This window comes from Aedes aegypti, chromosome 2 (assembly GCF_002204515.2).
Source record: "Aedes aegypti strain LVP_AGWG chromosome 2, AaegL5.0 Primary Assembly, whole genome shotgun sequence".
Taxonomy (NCBI): Eukaryota; Metazoa; Arthropoda; class Insecta; order Diptera; family Culicidae; genus Aedes; species Aedes aegypti.
In genome coordinates, this window is record NC_035108.1 from 133,392 (window position 1) to 158,009 (window position 24,618).

Sequence of the window (24,618 nt, forward strand, 5' to 3'; positions counted from 1 at the left end):
GGTTTGTCAGAAAATTCGGTACAAACACATACATTAGGCTTGGAGAACAAGCATCATGAATGATGCTAATTTCTTCTCAATAAGTCATCTATAAAAATGTACAGCATAAAAAAATAGTCTAGATAATTTGGGCCCTCAACAAACTCTCAACAAATTCTACAATATGTTAAATACATAAATTATTTTTATGTTTCCAATTATAATTTTTTATTCGTTTATGGAATAACGTCTCTTGGTTTAGGATAAGATAAGCTAGCAAAAATCGTTCAAGAATAATGTCATATTGCGTTCCAGATCTGCATTGGTTTTGGTATCTTGCGTAACATTTTCATATTTATAAAAAAAATATAAATGGGATTGTGACAATGCCTCACTCAATCTTATTTGTTATCATTTGACTGCAACACAAATAACTGGCTTCTATACATCTGACAGTGCCTGAATGATAAATGTTTCTACGCATGTCACTTTAAAAAGATAAATTTGTGTCTGAAATGATTGCGATACGTGTGATAAGAATGACAAATCAGAAATTTTGATACCGTCTCAATATTGATGACTAGTTCCGAAATAAAAGAAATGTGATAACGTGTTTACTTTAGTGGGATCATATCAATCGCAAACATTGTGGTTAAACATATTAAACGCTTTGATGGCAAGTATGCATTTACAAATCCATATGAATTAAAAACTTTTATTGTGGCTTTGAGAGCGATATAAATTAGACTTTTTGTCCTTCTATTTTTTTTAATATTTATATCGGGCTGATATAAAAAAGTATTTGATGTTTCGTTTCGCATTCTGTTAGCATCTGATTCTATACCGTTGTGCGATCCGGATTTTATAAAGACTGGTGATTTTCATATGGTATTGGATCGTCAAGAATTCGTAGAGGTGGCAGCAGAGCCAGTTAATGCGTGCGCCATCTTACCTGTTCTGTCCTCCAATATGTAATATAGATTAAAGGAACGCAAGTTGCAGAAATGAATGTATTTTGTGACACTGGTGCAAGAATTACAAAGATATCATATAACAAATCAAGCTGTCCCAAACTGGGGGACAGGATGTGCTAGACCAACGGCGTTTGTCCACATTTAGTTTGAATATGATACAAAATACATTAATACTTTCAAATTATGGTTATATTTGATCACGCTTGCGTGATTCAAACTATTTTGCCATATTCAAAATAATTTCTAATTGGACTCAAACTTAAGGTGATACGTCAACTTTTCAACGATTTTAAAACATCTCTATTTTTTATATGCATGTACATTTCAATAATGTTCTATTCTACATTACATTAGGTGCGAGAGTGCTTTCCTCTTTTATTTTTCTTGGCATCACGTCTTCACTGGGACAGAGCCTTCTTATCAACTTCCACAGTTATTAACTGAGAGCTTTCCTTGCCATTATTCATATACGAATTCGTGTGGCAAGTACGATGATACTCTATGCCCAGGGAAGTCAAGCAAATTTCCATTGCGAAAAGATCCTCGACCGTCCGGGAATCGAACCCAGACACCTTCAGCATGACTTTGCTTTGTAGCTGCGGTCTCTAACCACTCGGCTAAGGAAGGCTTTTTTGTGCTACATTTCGCTTTACTGAAACAAAAATTTTGAACCCTGGTAAAAAACCAAAGTAGCCCACATAAAAGTTTGGCTGTGAATTGCTGCATGGGGCGGTCGTGGGGGGTAAACATGGGCAAAATGGCTTAAGTCCTGATTTATATTTAAGTAACTTTCATGATTTGACTAGAAATGTTCTTCTAGGTATGAACATTTTCATGGGAAATGCATTTAATTGTGAATGCTGGAAAAATGTTTGACAAAAAAAATATGAAAATTGGTCCATTCTCATTTTTTTGAGGTGATTACATTGGGCAAAAACTAGGTTTGATTAGCGATAAGAATAAATCAAGATAATCGTCTTCACTCAAGTTTCCTACAGCAGATATATTTCAAACAGTGATTTAGCCTAATGTCACCTCCTAAATGTTGTACTTAATACGATTTCATATTTAACTTACTAAAAATGTGTTTCCATTTGGGAGTGATTCATATATCAAGTAAAATATTTGGCGGTAAGATGACTGATGGACGTATTTTCCAATGTTAAAAACTTTGTATGAACGCGGTTGAAGCTGTATCAGTAAATTCAAATTTAATAAAACATCAATGAATTAGTTAACCTGATAATGCTAAAAACGGCCAAAGTTTTCTTAACAATAACTTTTTTTAAAAATTGGAGAGTCTGGATCCTTCTTTTGGCGATATGCATTGGAGTAATCCCAGCAAACCAGAGATCATATAAGGATGTTAATTTCAAATTGTACAAATGTGCAGTTTTCGTTAGAATTAGATATGATGCAAAATTTAATTGATTGAAATCGTTAATGAAGTCCTCAATTTCATCTGACTTGAATTTGCATCTTTTAGAATTCCAATTTAATCTGTGGTGGTTCTGATGGTGACAAACCACGCGACGACTGGATGGTTAATGTTGTAAATTTAAACTGTCATTCCATCACGATTTGAACTTCACTTAGTGTGACTCTATTATAATGTTCAATGTGAGATTACATATGAGTTCATATGGTGTAGATATAAAATCATACAGGGGAAAACCGCAACATAAACCGAACATATCCAAAAAGTGGTATTCATAAACATAATGAGCTACAAGTTAAAAGAACATCACTGTTCAACAGAAATACAATGACATCTCTTGACATAAATATTTGCGTACAATGTCATCAGTTGTTGCTGATATTTGTTGGCTGGGATAATTTGTAACACATTTAATCGTCTGAGTCTCTATTATAAATAATTTAATTTTATTTCATTACATGTATTGTTTTCGCACTTATGAAGGATTAAATGTTCCCTTTGTATATTTAAATAATTAAAAGAAATGTTTCTTTCACCACTGGACTGTGAAGTGCGACTTGATAGGTGCGAAAATGAGAATAGAAGTGCGAGATTGCATCAAAACGTGTTTAAGGCTGTCCATTAATCAATTAGGTTTTTCTCACCCCTGATAAGATTTTTTGTATGAAAAAAAAAATATAAAATTGTATGGCGCGTAAGAAATTTCAAAGCCTTCTCTCCCCATAACCCCTTACGTAATTTATGGAGAGAGAGCATTAGCAGAGCACTTATTCTTTGATTTGTGAAAAATGAGTCCGCTTAGGACACTGACACGTGTTTGGTAAAACAATATTATCACAAAAAAATAGGCATCGCTAAATCTTTCACCATTCAGAAATATAGGTTTTTAGCTTTCATTTGACGTGTTCCCCGAAAAAATTCATCGAAGGATCCCGAACATTTTTTTAGTTTTTAATTTTTGTTCCTTTAGTACACTATTTTTATATGTGATCATGGTAAAAAGCAGTTCTTTTCTCTCAAGCTCGATGGTAGCCTAAATTTCGAATGAAAGTTGATAGAACAAATGTATAAGGTTATATGTTGTAATGGACAAAACTGTCCTATGTGATCTTGCGGATTTAATAAGCCATAGGACACTTATTCGTACAGTGGAAGTACACAGTCAGTTGAGTTCGGCTAATTATCATTTTTTACCAAGATCCGCACAGCCGAGCTGTTAGCAAATGAATTTCAATTTATATATCAACAAAATATCAAGATTATTTAAAGCAGCACCTTTGAATGCCGTAAAACGTCACTTTTGATGAGATGTCAGCGAACGACCTTTGACCAAGATTTGTACATGGAGATGCATCGGCTTTCGGATTTAAATGCGTATTTGATTCTAGCGTATAACTGTATCTTTTCATGATTAGAATACATGAAATTTCTTCTACTTCTTTCTGGAATTACACCCCTATTGTGACAAAGCCAGCATCGGATACTTACTAACTGAGAATTTGCTTCGTCAATCATTCATTAATGTGTTTGTATATTGTATGTAAGAAAAATATTCTCGACCGGTGAGATCGAACCAACCATCCTGAAAAAAATACGTAATTCAAAACAATTTTATAACATATTTCAGTGTTGAATTCCGAAAGCGATTGTACAAAATATAGCTCTTGTAAACCATTCTTACATATAAAACTTGCTGCTGTGTTAATATTTTCATCTTTTTCACAATTAATTTGATATACGTAAAGGCTTGATTTACTAATTTGGTACTGCAAAAATCAGTGATAGTAGATAATTCCTTCAATCTGTTGAAAACTGTGTTTTTTATTGTTTTGTATAATGGTTGATGTGCTAGTATATGATATCACGGGGCAAGTGGAACATATAAGAAAGTATTTTAGATAAATTTCCCAGTAAAATTTATAATCCCAAATATAATATTTTTAATATACAATGGATCAATCACTTTGTGATAGCATATTAGCTGATGGGCGCACGAACGGGAAGCTATTTTTCCGAGATATTGAAACTCTTGGAAGGAAGTCTTAAAAATCTACTTAAAGTTTCAGTAACCCTACTCAATGGGGCAAGTGGAACACATGAAATTTAACTTGTTAACTCCTAATACTTATCATTATCATTAATCACATAATTGACCATATTTTTAATCTGCTTACCTTTATTTTTTATTTCTGCAGTAATTGTGAAGATTGTGTTATTGCCTGTTTATGCTTGCAAAAAAAAACACTTTCAAGCAAATGGGTCAAGAAATTTATTACAGAGAGCCCTCTTTGAAATGACATATCTCCTTAACTGCGTACTATGATCAGAAAAATGTGATTTTTTTGAAAAAAGTGATTGTACATTTCTGGGAAGAAATTTTCCACTCATGGGGATAGGCAATTCCTTTTCTTGTCAGTAGCAAGCCAGCCTTAACGGTGGAATTATTTTTAAAGTTTGATTGAATATAAAATATCTTCCACTATATTCTTGTTAAATTTTAAAATTCTATGTTTGAAACATCAAAATAATTTCAATACTATTAGAAAAGTCCTCGGATTGTCACTTGCTCCGGGTGCCTCAATAATATATTCAAAGAGGATTTTTGAAGTTTTTTGCTAAGGCTTGAAGTATAGTGCGTTTAAGCATATTTCGTTTCCATTCGTAGGCTGCTGCAATGTTGATCGATTATACTTGATTACACGATAATTTTGATTTTTCTGATAGTTATGTATTAAGTATGGAGGACTTAAAAATTTGCGCCAAATGATCCACTTACCCCACCATGGAATATGTTTGTATAATCTGTCTAGAATAATTTATATAGTCAAATAAAGTTCGATAATATGCTTTTAATTGGAGAATTAGTAAATTTTGCTATTTTGCAACTCAGCTTAGAAAAACCACGAAAAGTTTCGTGTGAGTTTTGAAATTATTTTTTTTTTATACCAGAAAGGTTAAAGAAACTTTAAGGTGGATGAATTCAAATTCTCTATGGTCAATTTGACAAATTTAAGCTGGGAATGAAAAAAATTAAAGGCAAACAACATTTGCGGATATAAAAATTTATTAAAATTCTCGTAAGCAATCTGCCAATAAATGATAATGATACTTGATCCACTTACCCCACCCCATTAAAAAGTAGTGGTTAGTGTACCATGTTCAATATATCTGTATTTATTTATAAAAATCACATATATTTCATTGTGATTCATTCAATCAGAACTGAAATGCTCACCATGTGTCGAAAAAACTAATAGTATTCGATTTTAGACAGAGATACAATGAATTTTTGATTGATGGAAAACCAATTTTGAAATTAATTAAATTTTGCAGCTATCAAGTTTGCTTGTGTTAGTGTACGTGTAGTACCAGTTTTGCAATAGTATCAGTGTAGACGTAAAAATATAACCTAAAACGAAACAATGGTGCGAAAACATTCAACATATTCAAGTATTATTATGCTTAATATTGACGAATGATCCGCTTACCCCACTGTACCTTATATATATTTATTTTATGAACTTTGATTTGAAATTTAAACTTCCATCGAGCTAAAGACCAATAAAACTGTCTTTCACAATGATTACATTAAAAAATAATGTATTCTAAAGAACAAAAATTGAAAATAAAAAAAAAATTTCGGGATTCTTTGGTTGATTTTTTTGGGGAACACGTCAAATGCAAGCTTAAAACCTATATTGTCGAATAGTGAAAGAATTAGCGATGCCTATTTTTTGTGATAAACCTTTCCCATATACACGCCGTGATAGTGTTTCCACGTTTGTAAAACTTCTGCGATAGATGAGTTGTGCAAAACATGCAAACATTTTACTTATTTAAATCTAAACAATATTTTGATATTGTTATACTTCTTTTTCTTCTTTCAGGCATAACGTTCCCAATAAGACAGAACCTGCTTCTTAGCTTGTGAACTTCCACAGTTATTTTTACTAAGAGCTTTCTTTGCCAATTAACCATTTTTGTATGTTGTGTATCGTGAGGCAGACACAAACCTACTCTAGTCCTGGGAAGTCGAGAAAAGATCCGACCCTGAAAGGATTCACGACTGGTGGAATTCGAACCCATGAACTTCAGCGTGATCTTGCTGAATACCTGTGCGTTTATCGCTATCGCTACTGCCCCATACACAGATCTCTGTTGAATTTTATTTGAGCTGAAACAAACATTCTGCTTCTGGTATACCAGCATTGCCTTTCTTATGTAGATGAAATATTGCACATATGTATAATAAAACTGTTCAAATCAAAAGTATTAAAGTTATTTACCAAAGTAAACCATTTCAAAACTACTGAGTGGTTTGTACATACAATATGAATTAAACATGTAAAATTGACTTTTTTTAACGAGCTCATCAAATAGCCGAGATAAAGCAGATTTTTTCAGCATGGTACCTTAAATTTCAGAAGTATAGAAAGATTTAAACAACATTTTGGTATAATTCAACATCAATTCGCATGGTATTTATGTTATTTATTTTGCATCACCTTTAACTAATTGATTCAATTAATAATCATTGTCGTCTTTTGGACCAACAATATTATGAATAGCGAAACACAGCATTGTACGATATGAAATATTTGTATAGATCCACAACAATGAAAACAAATAAACCATTTTCAAAATAATTTTATAAAGTAGACTACAAGTTCCGTAAATATTTTTGTGTTTCGGTATTATCAGGAAAGAACGATTCTCATTGGCTCGTCAGGCTCCACCCATAATGTATGCCTGAATAGCAATAATACTAGAGTAGAAAAGCAATACCGGTCAGAGGATTTGTTTTTAAAAACGCCGTGAGAATGAGAGAAATGGAAGCAGAGACTAAAGATGCGATGCGCAAGTGAGACAACTATACACTACCATTTTCATAGCCTTTTTGTATGATACCTACTTCAATGCGCCTGTGTTTGGTGTATCTGATTCAGTATCAAACGGTTTGTTCATATAGAGACAACTTCGCGTGCTTCCGTCGCAACTTTGCTCAGAAGATTGATGTACGTTTTAAAAGTAAAGAGTTATTATTGAAGATCATATCGTGAGAAGTGAAAGAAAAATGCAAATATCTGTTTCATATGTTCACAAATAAACATATGAAGATGATAATTTTCTAAAAAGTGAAGCGTGATAGCATATTAAGTGTACTTTGTGGCTCAATATGATTGATGTGAGCGTGTATGGAAGCCATGCAATGCACGCAAGTGGTTTTCAGGGCAGCGATCTAGGATCAGATGGATATCCTTATTTACCGTCGAATAATCACCATCACCATTACTATCACCAGCGACAGACAACATCAAGTGTTAACTGCAGTAATCCACCAGAAGCAACACCTTTCACTTCTCAATCGGTTAATAATTCAAATAGTGCAGTAATCAATTGTTCAACAAACTCAGTTCCACAGCAATATTCACATTCGCATCTATATAGTCCGTCGGCTATAGAATATGGAATTACAACTTCGAACTCTCCATCCGATCTTTACTTTGATAGTGATGCCCAAAACATGATTTATAATAATAGCCAGGTCACAACTGGACCGTTCCCTCAGACAAGAATTATAAGTGCTGATAATGGTATGAGCTATACCAATTTGGATTATATGTATAGTCAACAAGACTGTGGAGAAAACTTGGCGGTTCAGGAAAACAAGTTGCATCTACACCGATATGGTTCATTCAGTGGTATGTCAGCATTAAGTGAAAATTCTAGTGATCACCAATTGCACCATCCAATACCAAATGCTTCCTGGACACACAATTTGTATTCTGAAAATAGTATACAGCATTCGCAACAAAACTGTCCTTCAGGATATCCCACTAGTGCAAGTCTTGATTCACAAGGTCTGGAAATAGAGGCTAAAATTAGCACCGTCGGTAACAGTAGTGTAACAGCGCACTCAGGCGAAAATAGTCATGCAATACTGTCTACAAGGCATGATTCGCTTCAACAGCAAGCTCAACAAAATGCACCAACTTACAAATGGATGCAAGTCAAAAGAAATGTGCCAAAACCCCAAAGTAAGTAATAATATTAAATCATAGTTTCGAATACACGGATAAATAATATTGTACTAATAGTACGCTATTTCAACATATATATCGAACCATTCATTTAGTCATGTACAGAAATAGAAGTTCAATGTTTCGTTATTGGTGATAGCAGTATGTCTAAGGTATGAAAATGGTCAGAACCAAATTTATTATATCTCAGAAAATGTTGTGGATATTGATGCAAAATATGAATGATGTGCTCTTTTGTAAGTGTCAAACAATACAAACCATATTTAGAAGGGCAGCTCTCGAACCATACAGACCATAATAAATCGCTGCCCGACCAGAGGTGAATTATTGAGTTTGCTATTGGTTTGACATCTTTCTTACTGACGAAAAGTATGTATTATAAGTTATATCTTCATAATAAGATGCTACGGAGATGAACCAACTATTGGACTGAAATTCTACTTAATACTTATGATAATAATAACGTTCTCAATGCATGAAAGGCGCTTCTCAATCTTGTATTGCAGAGCTTATAAAGGCTTAGGTTTAAGTGAAAATTGAGTTAAATTTTTGTGTAAATTTTACTACTTGAAAAACGATTATTTGCATGATTATGAATAACCTTACTATCCATACCAAGTGAGTTCAGTAAAGAATTATAGTTTAAATTTTTATAGATAGCCGTAGCGGTAAACGCGCAGCTATTCAGCAAGACCATGCTGAGGGTCGTGGGTTCGAATCCCGCTGGTCGAGGATCTTTTCGAAAAGGAAATTTTCTCGATTCCCAGGGCATACATTATCTTCGTACCTGGCACACGATATACACATGCAAAAATGGTCAATCGGCAAAGAAAGCTCTCAGTTAATAACTGCGGAAGTGCTCATAAGAACACTAATCTGAGAAGCAGGCTTTGTCCCAGTTGGGACGTAATGTCAGAAAGAAGAACATTTTACCTACGTGAACTATAAATCTATATAGTATGCCGATCAATTATACTATTATTATACTATGTTTAAGCATATTTTCCGTCCGTAGGAAATAAAATGTCATCCATATTTCAAGAAGCGTTGATTCGAAATTGACATGCATTGAAAACCGTGCCACAGTTATAAATCAATGATAAGACGACTCTGAAAGAAACGCCAGAACGTATGCTTTCACTTACTTGTTTACTTCGTTTACTTCGCAGATAAATTACTGTTGTAATGCTCTGATCCATAATATGAGTCGATTTGATCCATAATAAGGATCCTCTTCTCCCAATGGTCAACATCTGTGGGATGGACAACGGAAAGTTCTCTAGAAATCGACACTTTTTTTGTAAATAACCGCGAATATTGAAGTCTATTCTCGAAAACAACTATATTCTTCACTGTAAGGAAGGTAATGTTGTTTTGTACAGCGCCACAATGATGTTTTGTCATATTTTCTTCCGGAAAATGGCGTTTAGTTGATTCATAACGGTGGGTGACTGTATGTTCAATGTATCATAATAATTGCAGTGAAAAATGAGTAATTCCTTAGGAAACTGCCCACCTTAATTTAATTTATAAAAAAAAACAAAAAGTGAATGACTTGTAAGAATTTGGCTTTCATGTTCGGCTCTAGAGAATCCATGAATATAGTGAGTAACGAAATGTAAAACATAAGTGAACAGTCTTTACCCATGTTACCAAAACATTCAAATACATTATGAAACATGCTTAAGATATTCGGAAAACAAAACATAAAACAAATTAACGAGCTTTGGGTTCTATAACCCTTTTAAATTATAAACATTTTCATTTTTGAATCAAAATATTGGAAAATATTAAATTATCTGATGAATGGTACCCCGGATTACGGTATTTACATTACTTGTACTTTCACCTTTTCACACACAGACTATCTGTAAAAACATAAATTTCCGATGATTTAAATAAATATGCGCACAGGCGATGTGAATTTCGTTACTCTGGTGGGTTGGTACATCGTCCATAAAACGCATATTTTCTTATTATTTGAGCAGTAGAATAATGTGCCGGTGCCTTGCGTTTTAGCTCTATTACTCAAAAACGTGTGTAGCAATAATGGAGCAAATGAGAAAACAGCAATATTATGACGATAATATCATGCCATTTGTGATTTTACCGTATCAGTGGATAAATTTCAACCCCTGTAATCATTTAAATATACGACAATCACGATTAATTTAGAATTTTCCTACAATATTGTATAGCATTTAATTTTTGTGATTAGTAAAAGAAAAGGGAGAAGTATTATTATACCTGCACTTACGATTCATTACCAATTGGGAGTCCTTGGAAGCCCAATTTTGAAACCAACATTGAAATTGGAAACAATATTCATTGTATATGTACATCTCTTGTCCAAGTTTTAGACAATTCTGCTGAAAAATGTCAAGTTGATTCGTAGGTATCAGGTATCAGAAGGCAATCATGAATAATAATTCGACAATTCCAACTAAAATCATCTAATTTGAGGTAGACGTACTTTTCAGCACTTTTGAAGTAATAATGCTTTGTAAGCTATGTCTATGTAAGAGATGTCTTGGAGCGCATTGTCTAGCACCAGATCAGAAACTTTTGAATATCCACCAACATATTTTTTATTAGTTCGATACCAGCAAAAATCACTAAACTACATTCAAATTCAAACAATTGTTATCCATCTATATAGGATATGAGCATTGATTTTGGCTATATCACTAGTCAATTTACGTATCAATCGTGGGGACGCACCTGGTGTAGTGGTTAGAACACACGCCTCTCACGCCGAGGAACTGGCATCGAATCCCATCCCCGAGAAAGACGCTTATGACGTAAAATATATAATTACTACTTTTTAATTGTTTGTAATAATAATTAGAGCACCAGTACTTACACATTGAAGATGCTACTGATCTTGAGCAGCTTTTGTTGGTTCCCTGTGTAAGTACAGCTGTTGTTACAATAACGGAGTTACAACTGTGAGCGGTCAATCATGCTCATGCCCATGCTCAATACCGTTCGAAACAATATTATCGTTTTCTATAAAATTATAAAGGTAATTATTGTTACTGGTAAGTGATTTTATAAACAACATTGTAGGATGGATGAGAGCATACAACATTTAAATAAACAGGTGAAAGGTACAGTTGTTATTTTCAAATATTAATTACGGTCTACAAGTAAAGTTGGTTTATATCTCTACTGTTAAAGTTTTATGCTTCCGAATTTGCTGAAAAAATTTCGTACTATTTCGCGGTATCGTATTTTTTACGAATAAATTTCACTAGGCACCGTCTATAACTTACGTATTCGGTGGCTTCTATATCTGCACCAAGGTTGTGCAAGTGGAATTTCAAAAGCCGAGTTTATTTCTTCTTCTTCTTGAGAAAACATCCTCACTGGGTGAAAAGAATATTTATATTACTATCGTTTTGATATTCCATATTACATTTATTGGCATTCTGACCAAAGAAAAACTATAACTGTAGACGATTTATCGCAGAGCTATACTTAGTGTTTGCAGACTGCAATTACATTCTATACGAATGGACAATCGAAAGCTTACTCATATCTCTAAAACATCAATAAACTGTGTATGTATATGGTGGAAATATGAATTTCCCTGCTGAAATGCATTTTTTTATTCAGGTACGTAAAATGTTTTGTCTAAGATAATTAATCAGATTTTGAAACGGAACATGCCTGTACTTAGATTCAACTTTTTTTACCAATTTTATCAAACAGGCCACGACGCAGTATATCGTGAAAACAAATTTGAATGAATGTCCAAAAAGTGCTTTGTTTTCATTTTCAAGTGCTTTGTTTCTTGTGAAAAATTCCAATTTTATGTAGATACTCAAAAATCAACCATTTTTACTATTCTTCAAACTTTACAAGATGTGGTAGCTCATGAACAGTATGTATTTTGTCTTAAAATGTTTGAAACGATTTATACACGATTGGTACATTTAAATTAAACTACAGTGTCTAACCCTACGAAATCGTTCTTGTAGCAGAAACTTCTCAAACAAAAAAGTTAAAACTCTGGCACTCACAGAACTACACGTTGAAGTGTTGGTACTAATTAACAGACGGGTAGAAAGCAAGGCATACATTAATATTAGATTTTTATCGCTGAGCATAATTATAATACTCCTACGTCACCTAACATGCAAACCCCTAGTTCATGACTCCGTCGGACTGTGCTGTCCAGCCACCCCATTGTTTGAATAATATTTGTTGGTGCTACACAGGATCAATAAAATAATTAGTGGTGGGGTGCTGTATTTTAATAAGCTTGAAAAAATTCAGGCTAGCCTTGAAACAAACCGTAAGTAGGCTGATGCCAACCTGCTTATAAGTGGAGTGTCATTCACCTTTATCGATATTGCCGACTTGAAAATACGTTCATTGTATTGTGAAATCTTTGTAAATTACTAGTTCAGCATTATTGAAGTCAGCTAATTATTACATTTATGGCACAAATGAACTGTCATTTTAATTTACTCAACGTATAGCTAGACTATCGTTCTTCGTAATTTAACCTTAAGTTGCAACATTAATCTATACCTGATATATGTACTAATAAGGTGTTTTTTTTAATTCTATGAAAAAATCTACGATAATGTTATTTAATAAAACGGTTCATCAATCGACGGCATTGATCAAACGTTTAGTCCATACATTAACATGATTTACCTTTTCTAGTTTGTTTGAAAGCGAAGAACTAATTTTAGGAGTTACTTGAAAGTTTAATTTCAATTCATAACACTTCATGTTGTAACACTTTCGTATTTTTTCTGTTTAATGCTATTTTTTCTGGATATTTGGAAGTTGGTACGCTTTCTCAAGCCATTTTCCCCAATCTGATGACGGTTTAGTTCACATCGCATCACGAAAGAGGTTAACAAAGACAGATAGGCGTGCATAAATTTAGGACATTCATGGAAATATCAAATTTTTGTCATGTTGTTACCAGGCATTAGTAGTCATTAGTGTTACCAGTCATTTAGTCGGATTTTGCTAAGAAGTTTGGGGTTGATTACCACTTTAGTCCAGAGCTTGCTTCTCAGCTTAGTGTTCTTATGAGCAGTTCCACAGTCATTAACAGAGAGCTATCTTTGCCGATTGACATTTTTCGCATTTTTGCGTGTGGCAGGTACGAAGCTACTTTTATGCCCTGAAAAATCGAGATTTTCTTTTACGTGAAGATCCTACTACTACTTTTACGAGAAGATATAACTCTTTTAGAATGATGAAATATCAAGATGCAAACGTTATATTGAAGTAGAAATTATGAAAGCCCTTGGCGATGATGGATTTTTTTACATCCCCGTCAAGAAACTTATAGAGAGTAGCATTCTTGGTTGATGTATTTAACAAATGTTTTCAGTTAGCATATTTTCCTGACAAATGGAAAAATGCCAAGGCTATACCAATTTTAAAACCGAACAAAAATCCTGCAGAAGCTTCTAGCTATCATCCAATCAGTTTGCTTTCCTCCATCAGTAAACCATTTGAAAAGGAAAATTCATTTTTTTTGCCAGTAATGAACAGTTCGGATTCCGACATGGACATTCGACCACTCATCAACTTTTACGTATAACAAATTTGATACGTTCCAACAAATCTGAAGGCTATTCTACTCGTTTTTCTCCTCTAGACAAAGAAAAAAGCATTTGACAGTGTTTGGCATGAAGGTTTGGTTGTAGAATTAAAAAATAATTATTTAATAATCACTTCCAATTCGCATTTGACGTTTCACACAACCGCCATCTGCAGGTCTTGTTGCACGAAACAGTATTTCATGCAACATGCTCACCAGATGATGATGGTGTGAACTGGGCGATGGATTTTGAATAAAATTTGTTCTAAGTGTTACACCTGCTTGTCTGTGCTAATATTATACGCATCTGACTAATCTGAGTTACCTCAGGGATGTAAAAATCTGTGTTTGCGAGACCTGTGTAATGTCTCTCCGCCAAAGGACGAAGCCAGATGACACAGTAGTACATACACTCGTCCCACAATTATGAATCAATTAAGGCTTTGCGAAAATTCAAACAAATATAGTAAGCTAAATAAACAACATATTTCAATGCATTCAACAACAAATGGTAAAGTTGGGCATATACTTACAGTTCATGCACATTGTACTCATTGGAATAGCTGATAATACTGAAAAATTTCACTTATTTGCACATCGTCTGAAACCACATTTTATGAATCGGCAAAAAATCTGTCCACAAATATGAATCAATATGACCACAATTTATGAATCAGATGATTATTTTTATTTATTTTACAATATATGTTGAATAGTCCATATGTGTATAAGAACACTCTCCTCGGACATCATAAGGGATATGCAGCAGAAAACCGAAACCAGTTCCGAGAACTCAGGAAATGAATGATGATGACTTGATTCGAAATTGTACCATTTGGCAACTGAAATTCTATTTTGCTAATCTTAGTCTTATCCTACAGAACTGATTTTTTCGTCTTTGGTCAAGTTGATCAGTATTTCAAGCGTTTTTTGTTTTTCATTTTTTATTATGCTGCTGAGCAGTCAAAATGAACCTATATTTCTAGACTGGTATACTCCTTAAGTCTGTTTCTTCAGCCGTGATCCAACAGTGTAGCCTGGAAGTTAATCCATATAAACGTAGGGCGATTAGGGGCAGAATGGACACATTAACAAATGCATAAAATTACAATATTCTTCAGTTACCCTCAGCTGGTTACCAAGTTCGTAACTAGTACGTTGCATTCATTAATGGTGAACAAAATCACACCAAATGTCAGATAAACGACATAGAAAATTGTGTCAAAAGCAAGGTTTGTAAAAAGGTATCGGGGCAATGTGGAGCTTAGAGAAAAATATGTTATAAATTAGTGGCTAACGTTATGACATACAGACGAGCTCCACCTCTATTACATTAGCATTAAAAATGGTCTAGGTTAGTTACATTTCTCAAAAAATAGATTCTTTCACCACCTTGCTTATAAACCAATTAGAAACTGAGAAAAAAAAACGAATTGGAGAGGACAAATGAAACCGAACATAATGTTTCATACCGATATCAATATGAATCAGGAGGGATGCAGATCGGTGCACCTGGAAGAGCCCAATAGCCGTAGCAATTCATCATGACCATGCTGAGGGTCGTGCGTTTGAATTCCGCTGGTCTAGGATGTTTTCGAGTTGGAAAAAATACAATTTTTGATCAATGATCAATTAGAAAATAATGCTGTCAGTTAATAACTGTGGAAGAACTTAGTTGATAATCATTTGATAAGCTGGCTTTTTGCCAGTTGGGACGTAACACCAGAAAAAAAAATAAGAAAAAGGAGGCGCATATCAAGAACGCCATAAATTCTTCAGAAATCCTTTCCAATGACACTGTTTCTGTTTCGTTCCTCCCAGACTTGACTACAACAATTTATTCACCTTTACGGAATTCTACGACTTTGTCTGATATTCGTGATTTATGAACGGCCCCAAAACCATGTCATGCACTTTTCGAACTTCCATCACAAAAACAAGATTTTGAAAATTGATTATTAAAGGGTATAACATTTAAAATTCATCAAGTTCTAGCAGTTTGAACGCCGATTCAAAAATTGTGACAGGCGTGGTTATTTCCCACATGTTATAAAGTATTTCACGCAAAAATTTCAGACAAATCTCTCATATTTTATATTTTTATCGTATAACCATGTTTATTTAATCTGTAAATGTTGTTTGTTCTCCTTCTAATATCTTTGTATTAACCTTTTAAAACGTCGCTTCTAAATAGCCGTCTTCAGGCGTGCTTCTCACGAAATTGACTAAAAATACATCCTCATTAGCAACAAACATAATTCATTGATTTATTTGATTAATACCGAAATCCAGAGAATTTTACCGCCATTAGAAGCATTAAAATGGTTAGACACATTGTGTAGCTTATCACCAAAAATGTTTCTGTGATGTTTTGTAACAAATTTCATTATAATTTTGTCTATTGAAATCAGCTGATTCATAAATTTTAAGTGATTCAACTGTGTACGGTTACTGTAGAATGTAAAAAGTTTGGAGATTTTTTTTTCTTACTTGCAAAAATGGAAGATATTAGAATACTTCCAAAACTCAATATTCCCACATACACCAAAAACTCTCTTATTGATACCTTCAAGTAGACATGTTGTCACGATGAGAGAAGTTCCATTAAATTGGCCAGATGAAGCTAAGTATCTAGGGCTCATGCTCTAGCATGTTCTCTCATTGTGACAACATGTCTACTTGAAAATTGAATTTTCAAAAATCACATTGGAGGCATCCAAGCCAAATGTAGTAGATACGTAGAATGTATGTATCAAATTGTAAACAGAAAATCAAAGCTTTGTCTTAAGAACAAGCATTTGTAACAACATGGACATAGCTATAGCCGTTGTAAAACCAGTAAAAAAGCTCTGCAGAAGATTGAAAATAAAATTTTGAAAATGGTTCTGAACTTTTTTTTATTGAGGCTTCTTTCCTGGTTACATAGAATATCCAAGGTTGAAAAATTGAATAAAATTACAACTAAAATTATTAATAATTTTAGACACAAATCTATTGTCACGATATATGCGTTATATATTTAGGTTAGGTTAATTGAAAAAAAAAAGTAGGTTTGGATGATAGTGCTGCCTAACACAGAACATCTAGTTATAAGTAATGAATGTATTTTTTGAAAATATATTAATATAGATATTTAAAAACGCTACGTTGGGGGAGGGTGCGTCAAAAATTGTCTAAAAAATGCTGCACTGAAAATTTTATCGTCACCGCCATCGATTGCTTTCTTGGATGTGCGTTCTTGAAAATTTGTGAAGGGACTTCAATGCTTTATGACGAGATAGAGAATTTTATTCTTTCCACTACGGCATATCCGGTCACCCGACCAGAATTACAGCAAACGAACGCAGCCCATTAAATGACAAATATTTGTTATCCAAATAACATTAACACTGAAAGCTGATTGCATAACGTCAAGAGATCGGTTCTACGTCATTCAATACTTTTTGGAAAAAGCGGTCAAACTCACAGCGCAACGACATCGGAAGAAGAACGGAGATAAAATAACCATCTATGCGGTATCATCGAAACATATCTGATTTCAAGATGTGCGTACACATACCTATGATACAGCGTATTTTGTGAATGGTTTACACTCGAGCGATTTAGGATGGATTAAATTCCTACATAAATGCAACCAATATACAATTGGGATTTTTGCGAAATCCACCTCATTGGTTTTGTGGACAATAATATCCCTCCATTTACATTTTGAGTTGAAGCAAACGTTTTCACTTAAAGTTAATTTCAATTCCAGAGCATCATGTTGATTAATTATAATTGCTTAAAGTTCAATTTTGTCCATTTGATGGGCGGGTCGGAGTCACTGAACTTCACATCATAACTACTTCATATTATGTTAAATTTATGAGAATTGTTTCAATTTTTGTCATAATTTTGCGATCATTGTTGCATAATTGAGCGAAGATTGTTAACCAGTCAATTATCACTCCGTAACAAGCTGACGGCACGTAATATTTTAATATATTTGGAGTAACAAAGTTATGAAAATACTTTTTTGTTCTTATTAACGTTCAAGAAAATGTCATCGTAATCATCGTCATCATCGAAACTTGAAGAGCAGTTTTTTGTTCAAAACTGAAAATTATTCGATGAAAATGTGTTCGCTGTGTTTCGGTTGCAGAATAGAATACAGTGAACACATTTTCGTGTAATTTTTTTTTATTTTGAACGCAAAACTGTTTTTGAAAACTCCGAAATCAATGATGGATCCTGTTCTCTTAATGAGATGTCCTTTCTATAATTTTGAATTTAAATAACAAAACTGTAGAAGTTGTTCGTTGTGTACTTAACGAATAACATCATCAATAACCACATAGAGTGAAAATTTCCTTATAAGAAAATAAATTTGTGTTTGCTCTTCAAGTAGCCATAAGTAAGCAAGTTTCTCGATTATCACAGATGTTAGGGTGCAATTTCCTCGGAGAAGAATTAAACCTCTCGACAGCAGCTTATTGTATTGTATTCAAGACTGCAACGTTTTTAATTTTTATTTAAATCATTCACATTAGCTTTTTGTAACTTACTTTATAGCATCACGACACGTGACTCTCCCAACCACATTTTACGTGCGTTATGAAAAAGAATTATTTTATTGTTATTATTACTTATTAAGGAGGTTTTAACTACAAAGTCATTCGCCTCCAGATGAAAAAGAATAAATTCACCGAACTTGATTAAAGGCCTTCTCTTTTTTTTCTTCTTCTTCTTGGCATTAACGTCATCACTTGGACAGAGCCTGCTTCTCAGCTTAGTGTTCTTATGAGCACTTCCACAGTTATTAACTGAGAGCTTTCTTTACCAAAGTTGCCATTTCCGCATTGGTATATCGTGTGGCAGGTACGATGATACTCTATGCCCAGGGATGTCATGGAAATTTATATTACGAAAAGATCCTGGACCGACCGGGAATCGAACCCTGATGCCCTTAGCATGGCTTAGTTTTATAGCCGCGGACTCTAACCCCATTAATAGAGCTTTTGTGCTAGTGTCTGCCTATATGACAATCTTATAGGCAGAATATATCAAACTGTCAGCATGTATGCATTGGAGTGTTTGGGACTCACTACACACTGAAAGGAATATAGTTATATTTTCTACATCAGAAAAACAGAGCGTGCTAAATATTCAAAAATAGTTTACTCGAAATTTTAAAGGCTATTAAAAATCATGGAACTTTTCCTAAAGAGGCTAATAATTCAATATGATGGTGAATACTTTGAACAGCCTATTTAAAGCAAAACATGGATTGAAAACATCCATGGAATTCGTGTAGAATGTCGATGCCAAACTAATTGCAAATACAAAAACAAACAAATAATTGCAAATATAAAAAATGATATCCCATGATGTAAGAAGTAATTTTGATAGTGTTGTAATTATCATGTTGTCGATTGATTTGAACAAACATGACCTTAGCTTATGATTTTTTTACTCACTAGCCCACGGTACCTATACTGTACTAGAGTGGTTCATAAAATCGTTTTTGCTCCACACCGCTCATTCGATTCTTGATCAAATTCTGAGTGTCCTCCCAAAATTTGAGCTCATTCGGATGAAAACTGAGACTGCACAAGCCCTTTAAAGTTTATATGGAAATCACTATGGGAAAAGCAAGCAATTCATTCAATCGGTTATAGTGTTTGCCTATGTGCTCTTGGCGATTAGAGCTACGTTGATACTGTGAGATACATTCATCAGCTACAACTTTGCCGAAGACCGTTTATTATACTTCTTGACCGACCGGGAATCGAACCCAGACACCTTCAATATGGTTTTGCTTTGTAGCCGCGGACTCTAACCACTCGACTAAGGTTCAATCTAGTGCTACGTTTTAAAGGTATAATACTAACCACTCTACCGGCAACTTCATTTTTTACCACAAGAAAAAAAAATCAAGTCGTGGTAACTTTCTCGGTATTTTTGCACCATTTTTTCACAAGTTCTCAAAAAACTCTTCTAGTTTTAGAATCTGTGTCAATATTTATCATTGGTCATCTGGATCCAGAAATATTCCGAAATTCCTTGGGGACCGACGCGTAACCATAACTCACGTTTATATCTTAGCCTGCAGATTCGTATTCGGATATTCACTCTTCGGAACACAACATTAATGAGGGTATGTTGTGATAAAATGAAGCAATTTGGTCCAGGGTAATCAGTATTTATGTTGCAGTATTTATGTTGTTGTCGTAATTTTCAGATATCTCTAAGAATACATAACCAATTTGTATGATTTTTTTCAGAAGGGCTCCATATTACATGTTATTGTATAGCTCACATTTTATTTTTTCGAAAAGTTGACGTAAAACAAAATAACCGCCTAAGACATATTATATGGAAAATGGTGGTCCCCCGAAGAACATTGGAATATCTTCAATACCAGATCACCAATCATCAATATCGATACGGATTCTTAAACAAGAGGAGTTTTTTGTGAACTTGTGAAAAAACCGAGAAACAAACAAATTTATCGCGATTTCCATTTTTTTTTCTTGCGGTAAAAAACAAAGCTACCGGTAGAGGGGTTAAGATATAACTTGCCCTACAAACTATGAATGAAATACTTTTAATTTATTTGCATGCTAGTCTAGTGTCCTTCAAAGGGCAAATCGTCCACTGTGTGCTATGAATATGGCTTGACAGTTGGAATGAAAGAAGTTCACATTCAGTCATATTTTGGACTTCATTAAATCAAGATCTGTTGTCGCAACTACTACACACTGGAAGCATTAATGCAGCATATTCATAATTCTCACCCTTAATTAGCCTCAGCCTTGAGACTGAAGGAGAGCACTACTTAATTTATAACTTCGTAGTACTTTGATTGTATTGTTTATGTTTATATCTGTGAACAGCTGATCTAATATTTTGTGAGATCCACACAGTATTGTCAGGATTTCAGTTGCGTGATCCGAAGAAAACCAACTGCAAACTTTTGCCTCGTGAGAACTTTTTCGCCAAATTACTTTACCGTTTCAGTTTTTCCGCTGCTGTTTTTTTTTTTTGTGCTGACATTGCAAAAAACTTGATCCTGCCTAGTTTTGGTAGTGGTTACGGTTAGGATAGCTCTGATCAAACTTCAGCACAAAAGAACATAAAAGATTGACCTTTGCAGACTCATAAAAAATGGTAGAACCCAAGTGACGCAAGTTCAAGAACCTTAATTTCGTAAGGGAAACTTCTATCTAGGTAACCTTGTGGACCCTGTTTTTGCTACTTTAAACAAGTAAACAATAAATAGGAAACTCGCATGCCATGCCTCGTACATGCGTGCTTGTTAATAAAGCAGTCGTTGTTACACGCATTTTTTGAGTTTTACCAAAAAATTTAAAATTTGTGCTGTCACAATTATTGTTTCTGTTGGTGATTTTAATAGGAAATAGGTATATTGTTCGGTTTAATTACTATATGATGAACCATCCCGGATGATTTTAAACGAGTTGTCGTACACTGTGTAACAAACGGCCTTCTGCTGACTGTGAGCTGTAGTGCCAATGCTCATAACATCATCTGGGCTAGCTCAGATAATGATTTAAGAGGCTCCAGTCTTATGTAATACTTAAGTAGTACAGGTCCTGAATTACTTAATATGAGTAATCACCCATCCTTCATGGTATCTGTTAGAGAAGAAGTGTTAGACATAACGCTATGCTCGAGCCGAATCAGTCACGAGTTGACGAATTGGCATGTATCTGATGAGGAATCATTACCTGATCATCGCTACATCTTCTTTGAACGTTCTAACTTCGCAGACTTTGCGTTTTAGAAATCCCAACAACTAAACGCAAGGAATCAACAAACTGGGAACTCTATATTGAATTGATTGATATCAAATTTTGTTGCAACCTTGTAAACTTTTTTCATTTTATTCATATTTTAAACGAATATCATGTGGCGAAATAACAAAATGCAACCGGTGGCCCGCTATAGATACCGGGTTGTATTCTTTGGCAAAGAAAGATCTCGAATAATACCTGTGAAAGTTCTTATAAAACATTAAGGTGAAACATCTCGGAATTCACAGATGGCCGTCACAATGGCCGACTTGTGCCCTACTCACGTTTCCAAAGGCACTAAACTAGAGAAATAGTTGGCAAACGTTTTTGATCTTCTTATTTTAAGCTTTCTGCTAGTGCACAAAGCCAAAATAAAATGTTCACTGTTGTTGGATGCGTTCTTCGCGAGATTTGTGCCTTTGAAGTTTCAGTGCAATTTTAGAAGATGCTTCCAAACTGTTTCACCTTAAGCTGAGAATCAGGCAGATGTTTGCATGTAATCAATCTATATCTAACTGATCGGCAGTAAGCCAATGGAGGATACACAACGTTTCGAACGCTATATTTGTTATGCTAAATTGTAATTTTACACTCAGGCAAACAAGTTTAAGAACTCAGTTCTGCCTTTTATAAAATTATCCATATTTGAAATAAGATTTTCTTTAAGTTCTTTATGAAACACGAGTAAACGGAACGGTGATTTTTTTTTAACAAATCAGGAACTTGTGTAATGGTTTTATACAGTAGCGTATTATATCAAAAAAGAAACTTATGAACATTTTGAAAAAGAAACTTATGAACATTTTGAAAAAGAAACTTATGAATATTGCTTAGAATAATACAATTGAATAGGGAATAGAGCCCTAAGGCCCTGTCCCCATTTTAAGTACCGAACACTTAAGCTTAGGCCAGAAAAACATGTTTACTCAAAACAACATTTTTTTCTGATTTTGTCACACCCCTCGGTTCAAACTTACATTTTGGGTGTATTTTGTTTTCAGTGTCCCTGCCCCAGTGTAAGAAAGTTGAGCCCATGTGGCGTTAATGTCAACTAAGGGAACCTCACACATGATTAGAAGTGTCATGGTTCATATTTGAATCTACATTTTAAATTAAAATTCAAGTATGATATAGCCGTTATTTAAACGGGAAAAATTGCCTAAGTAATAGCAAGAACACAACAAAAACAAGATTTTATCAAAAATGTTAAGGCGAAGTAGGCTGTCATTGAAATTTGTACGCGTCGTTAATGATTGTTGCAAAGAAAATCAGTTGGTTTTGCACTGACACAGCTGAAAAAGTATCAGCATGCTTTATGCATGTTAGCGCGTACAGTGATACTTTTTCAAGTCAATGTAAACTATCAAGACTGAGTTTTATCACTTTGAAATACAAGCTGAAAAGTCATCATTGTTGCCCAAACGAATGACGGGCTACTTAGCCTTAATACCCTATTATCAAGTTTATCCATTCTCTCCTATTCATCATGTTTTTTAGCTTTGTTTCCTGAATTTGCTACCTACAAAAAGGTGGCAATTTTAGGAACATCATGGTGAAAAATTACACCATATTTTGCCATGGTAACGTTGAAATATTAAGGAAAATTATTAAATTTTTAGGTTGCCGCTTAATTTATATGTAATTTAATTACAACAAAAATATATGCCTAGTGTGTAGTGTAAAACGGTGTATAACCCGGTGCGTCTAACGTTCGAAGATTGGGATTCCATTCCGTCTCTTAAGAAACCCACTATAAACGTCCAGCTATTCATCTAGACCATGATTAGGGTCGCGGGTTCGAATTCCGTCAGTAGAGGATCTTTACGTAAAGTAAATTTCCATGACTTCCAAGGGCGTAGAGCATCTTCGTGCCTGCTCCTCGATACGACAGGAAGGAAGCTCTTAGTTCATTATTGTGGAAATGCTCATAAAAACATTAAGCTGAGAAGCAGAATCTGTACCAGTTGGGACGTTGCCAAAAAAAGGAGCAGAAGCCGGTGCGTCAAATTTTGGTTGTATTACATTTGCCAGAAAGTCGTTTGCCAGAATCATTTTACCAGAATGAATCATTTGCCAGAAAACCATGTAACTAATGGGGCGATCCCTGCCCAGCACTGGTGAGACTCCCCTCTCTACAATCGCCTCAGGGTCGGCGTACGCGCTTAACTATCGCGACCAAGAACACACTAAATTACCGTTGTTGAACACAAACCCACTTTATTTCCAAATCTTCGCACAAAAGGTACCTTTATTCTCCCACTTTCTTAACGCTATCTCCTACCTCACTTATTTTCTTCTTCACTATTGGCGGGGCCCCTTCTTCTCTTCCTGCTACTTCACCTCCTCTCCTTCCTGAACGGTTCTCCTCTATTTCTCGCTGGATGGTCGGCGGGTACTTCACCTTCTTCTTCACGGTCTCGTTTGGGGTGGACGGCCGGCTGGCACTACTCCTCTTCACACTGCCCTTCGACTCCTTGCCTTCAGGCCGTTTACAAAATGGCCGCGCCGTGGCGTCTAACGGCTCACGATGGCCTTCTAAGGAGAGGCGCACGGTTCTACTCTGGGCCAACTCCTAGGTATGGCCCATCCGAGATGACAGCGATACCCTTCCGGCGACTTCGGCGAACGTAGGCTCCGGCCCAAGGCCAAACTCAGGATAAGCTCCGGCGTAGATTACAGGTAAAACTAATTGTGAACTACGGGGTCCTGGATTTATATCTCTCCTCACTTGTACCACTTTACACTATCTTTAACAATAGTTTTTTTTTAACTTTTGTACTTTAGCATCAACTTATATGCACGTCTTTATCTTGCG

At 34.7% G+C, this 24,618-nt stretch overlaps 1 protein-coding gene across 2 annotated transcripts in view; it reads left to right on the top strand.

The window, feature by feature from the left end:
- The first annotated feature begins 7,351 nt into the window (after nucleotides 1-7,351).
- LOC5566105 (homeobox protein Hox-A1) overlaps nucleotides 7,352-24,618 on the top strand; it is a 39,963-nt gene continuing 22,696 nt past the window's right edge. Inside the window, exons 1-2 of one of the 2 annotated variants that reach the window (XM_021839628.1) lie at nucleotides 7,364-7,406; nucleotides 7,806-8,429. In XM_021839628.1, coding sequence (XP_021695320.1) covers nucleotides 7,916-8,429 — 514 coding nt within the window. In that variant the 5' untranslated portion in view covers nucleotides 7,364-7,406; nucleotides 7,806-7,915. Of the gene's footprint in view, nucleotides 8,430-24,618 lie in introns of both variants that reach the window. The other variant, XM_001650461.2, reaches the window with a different exon arrangement.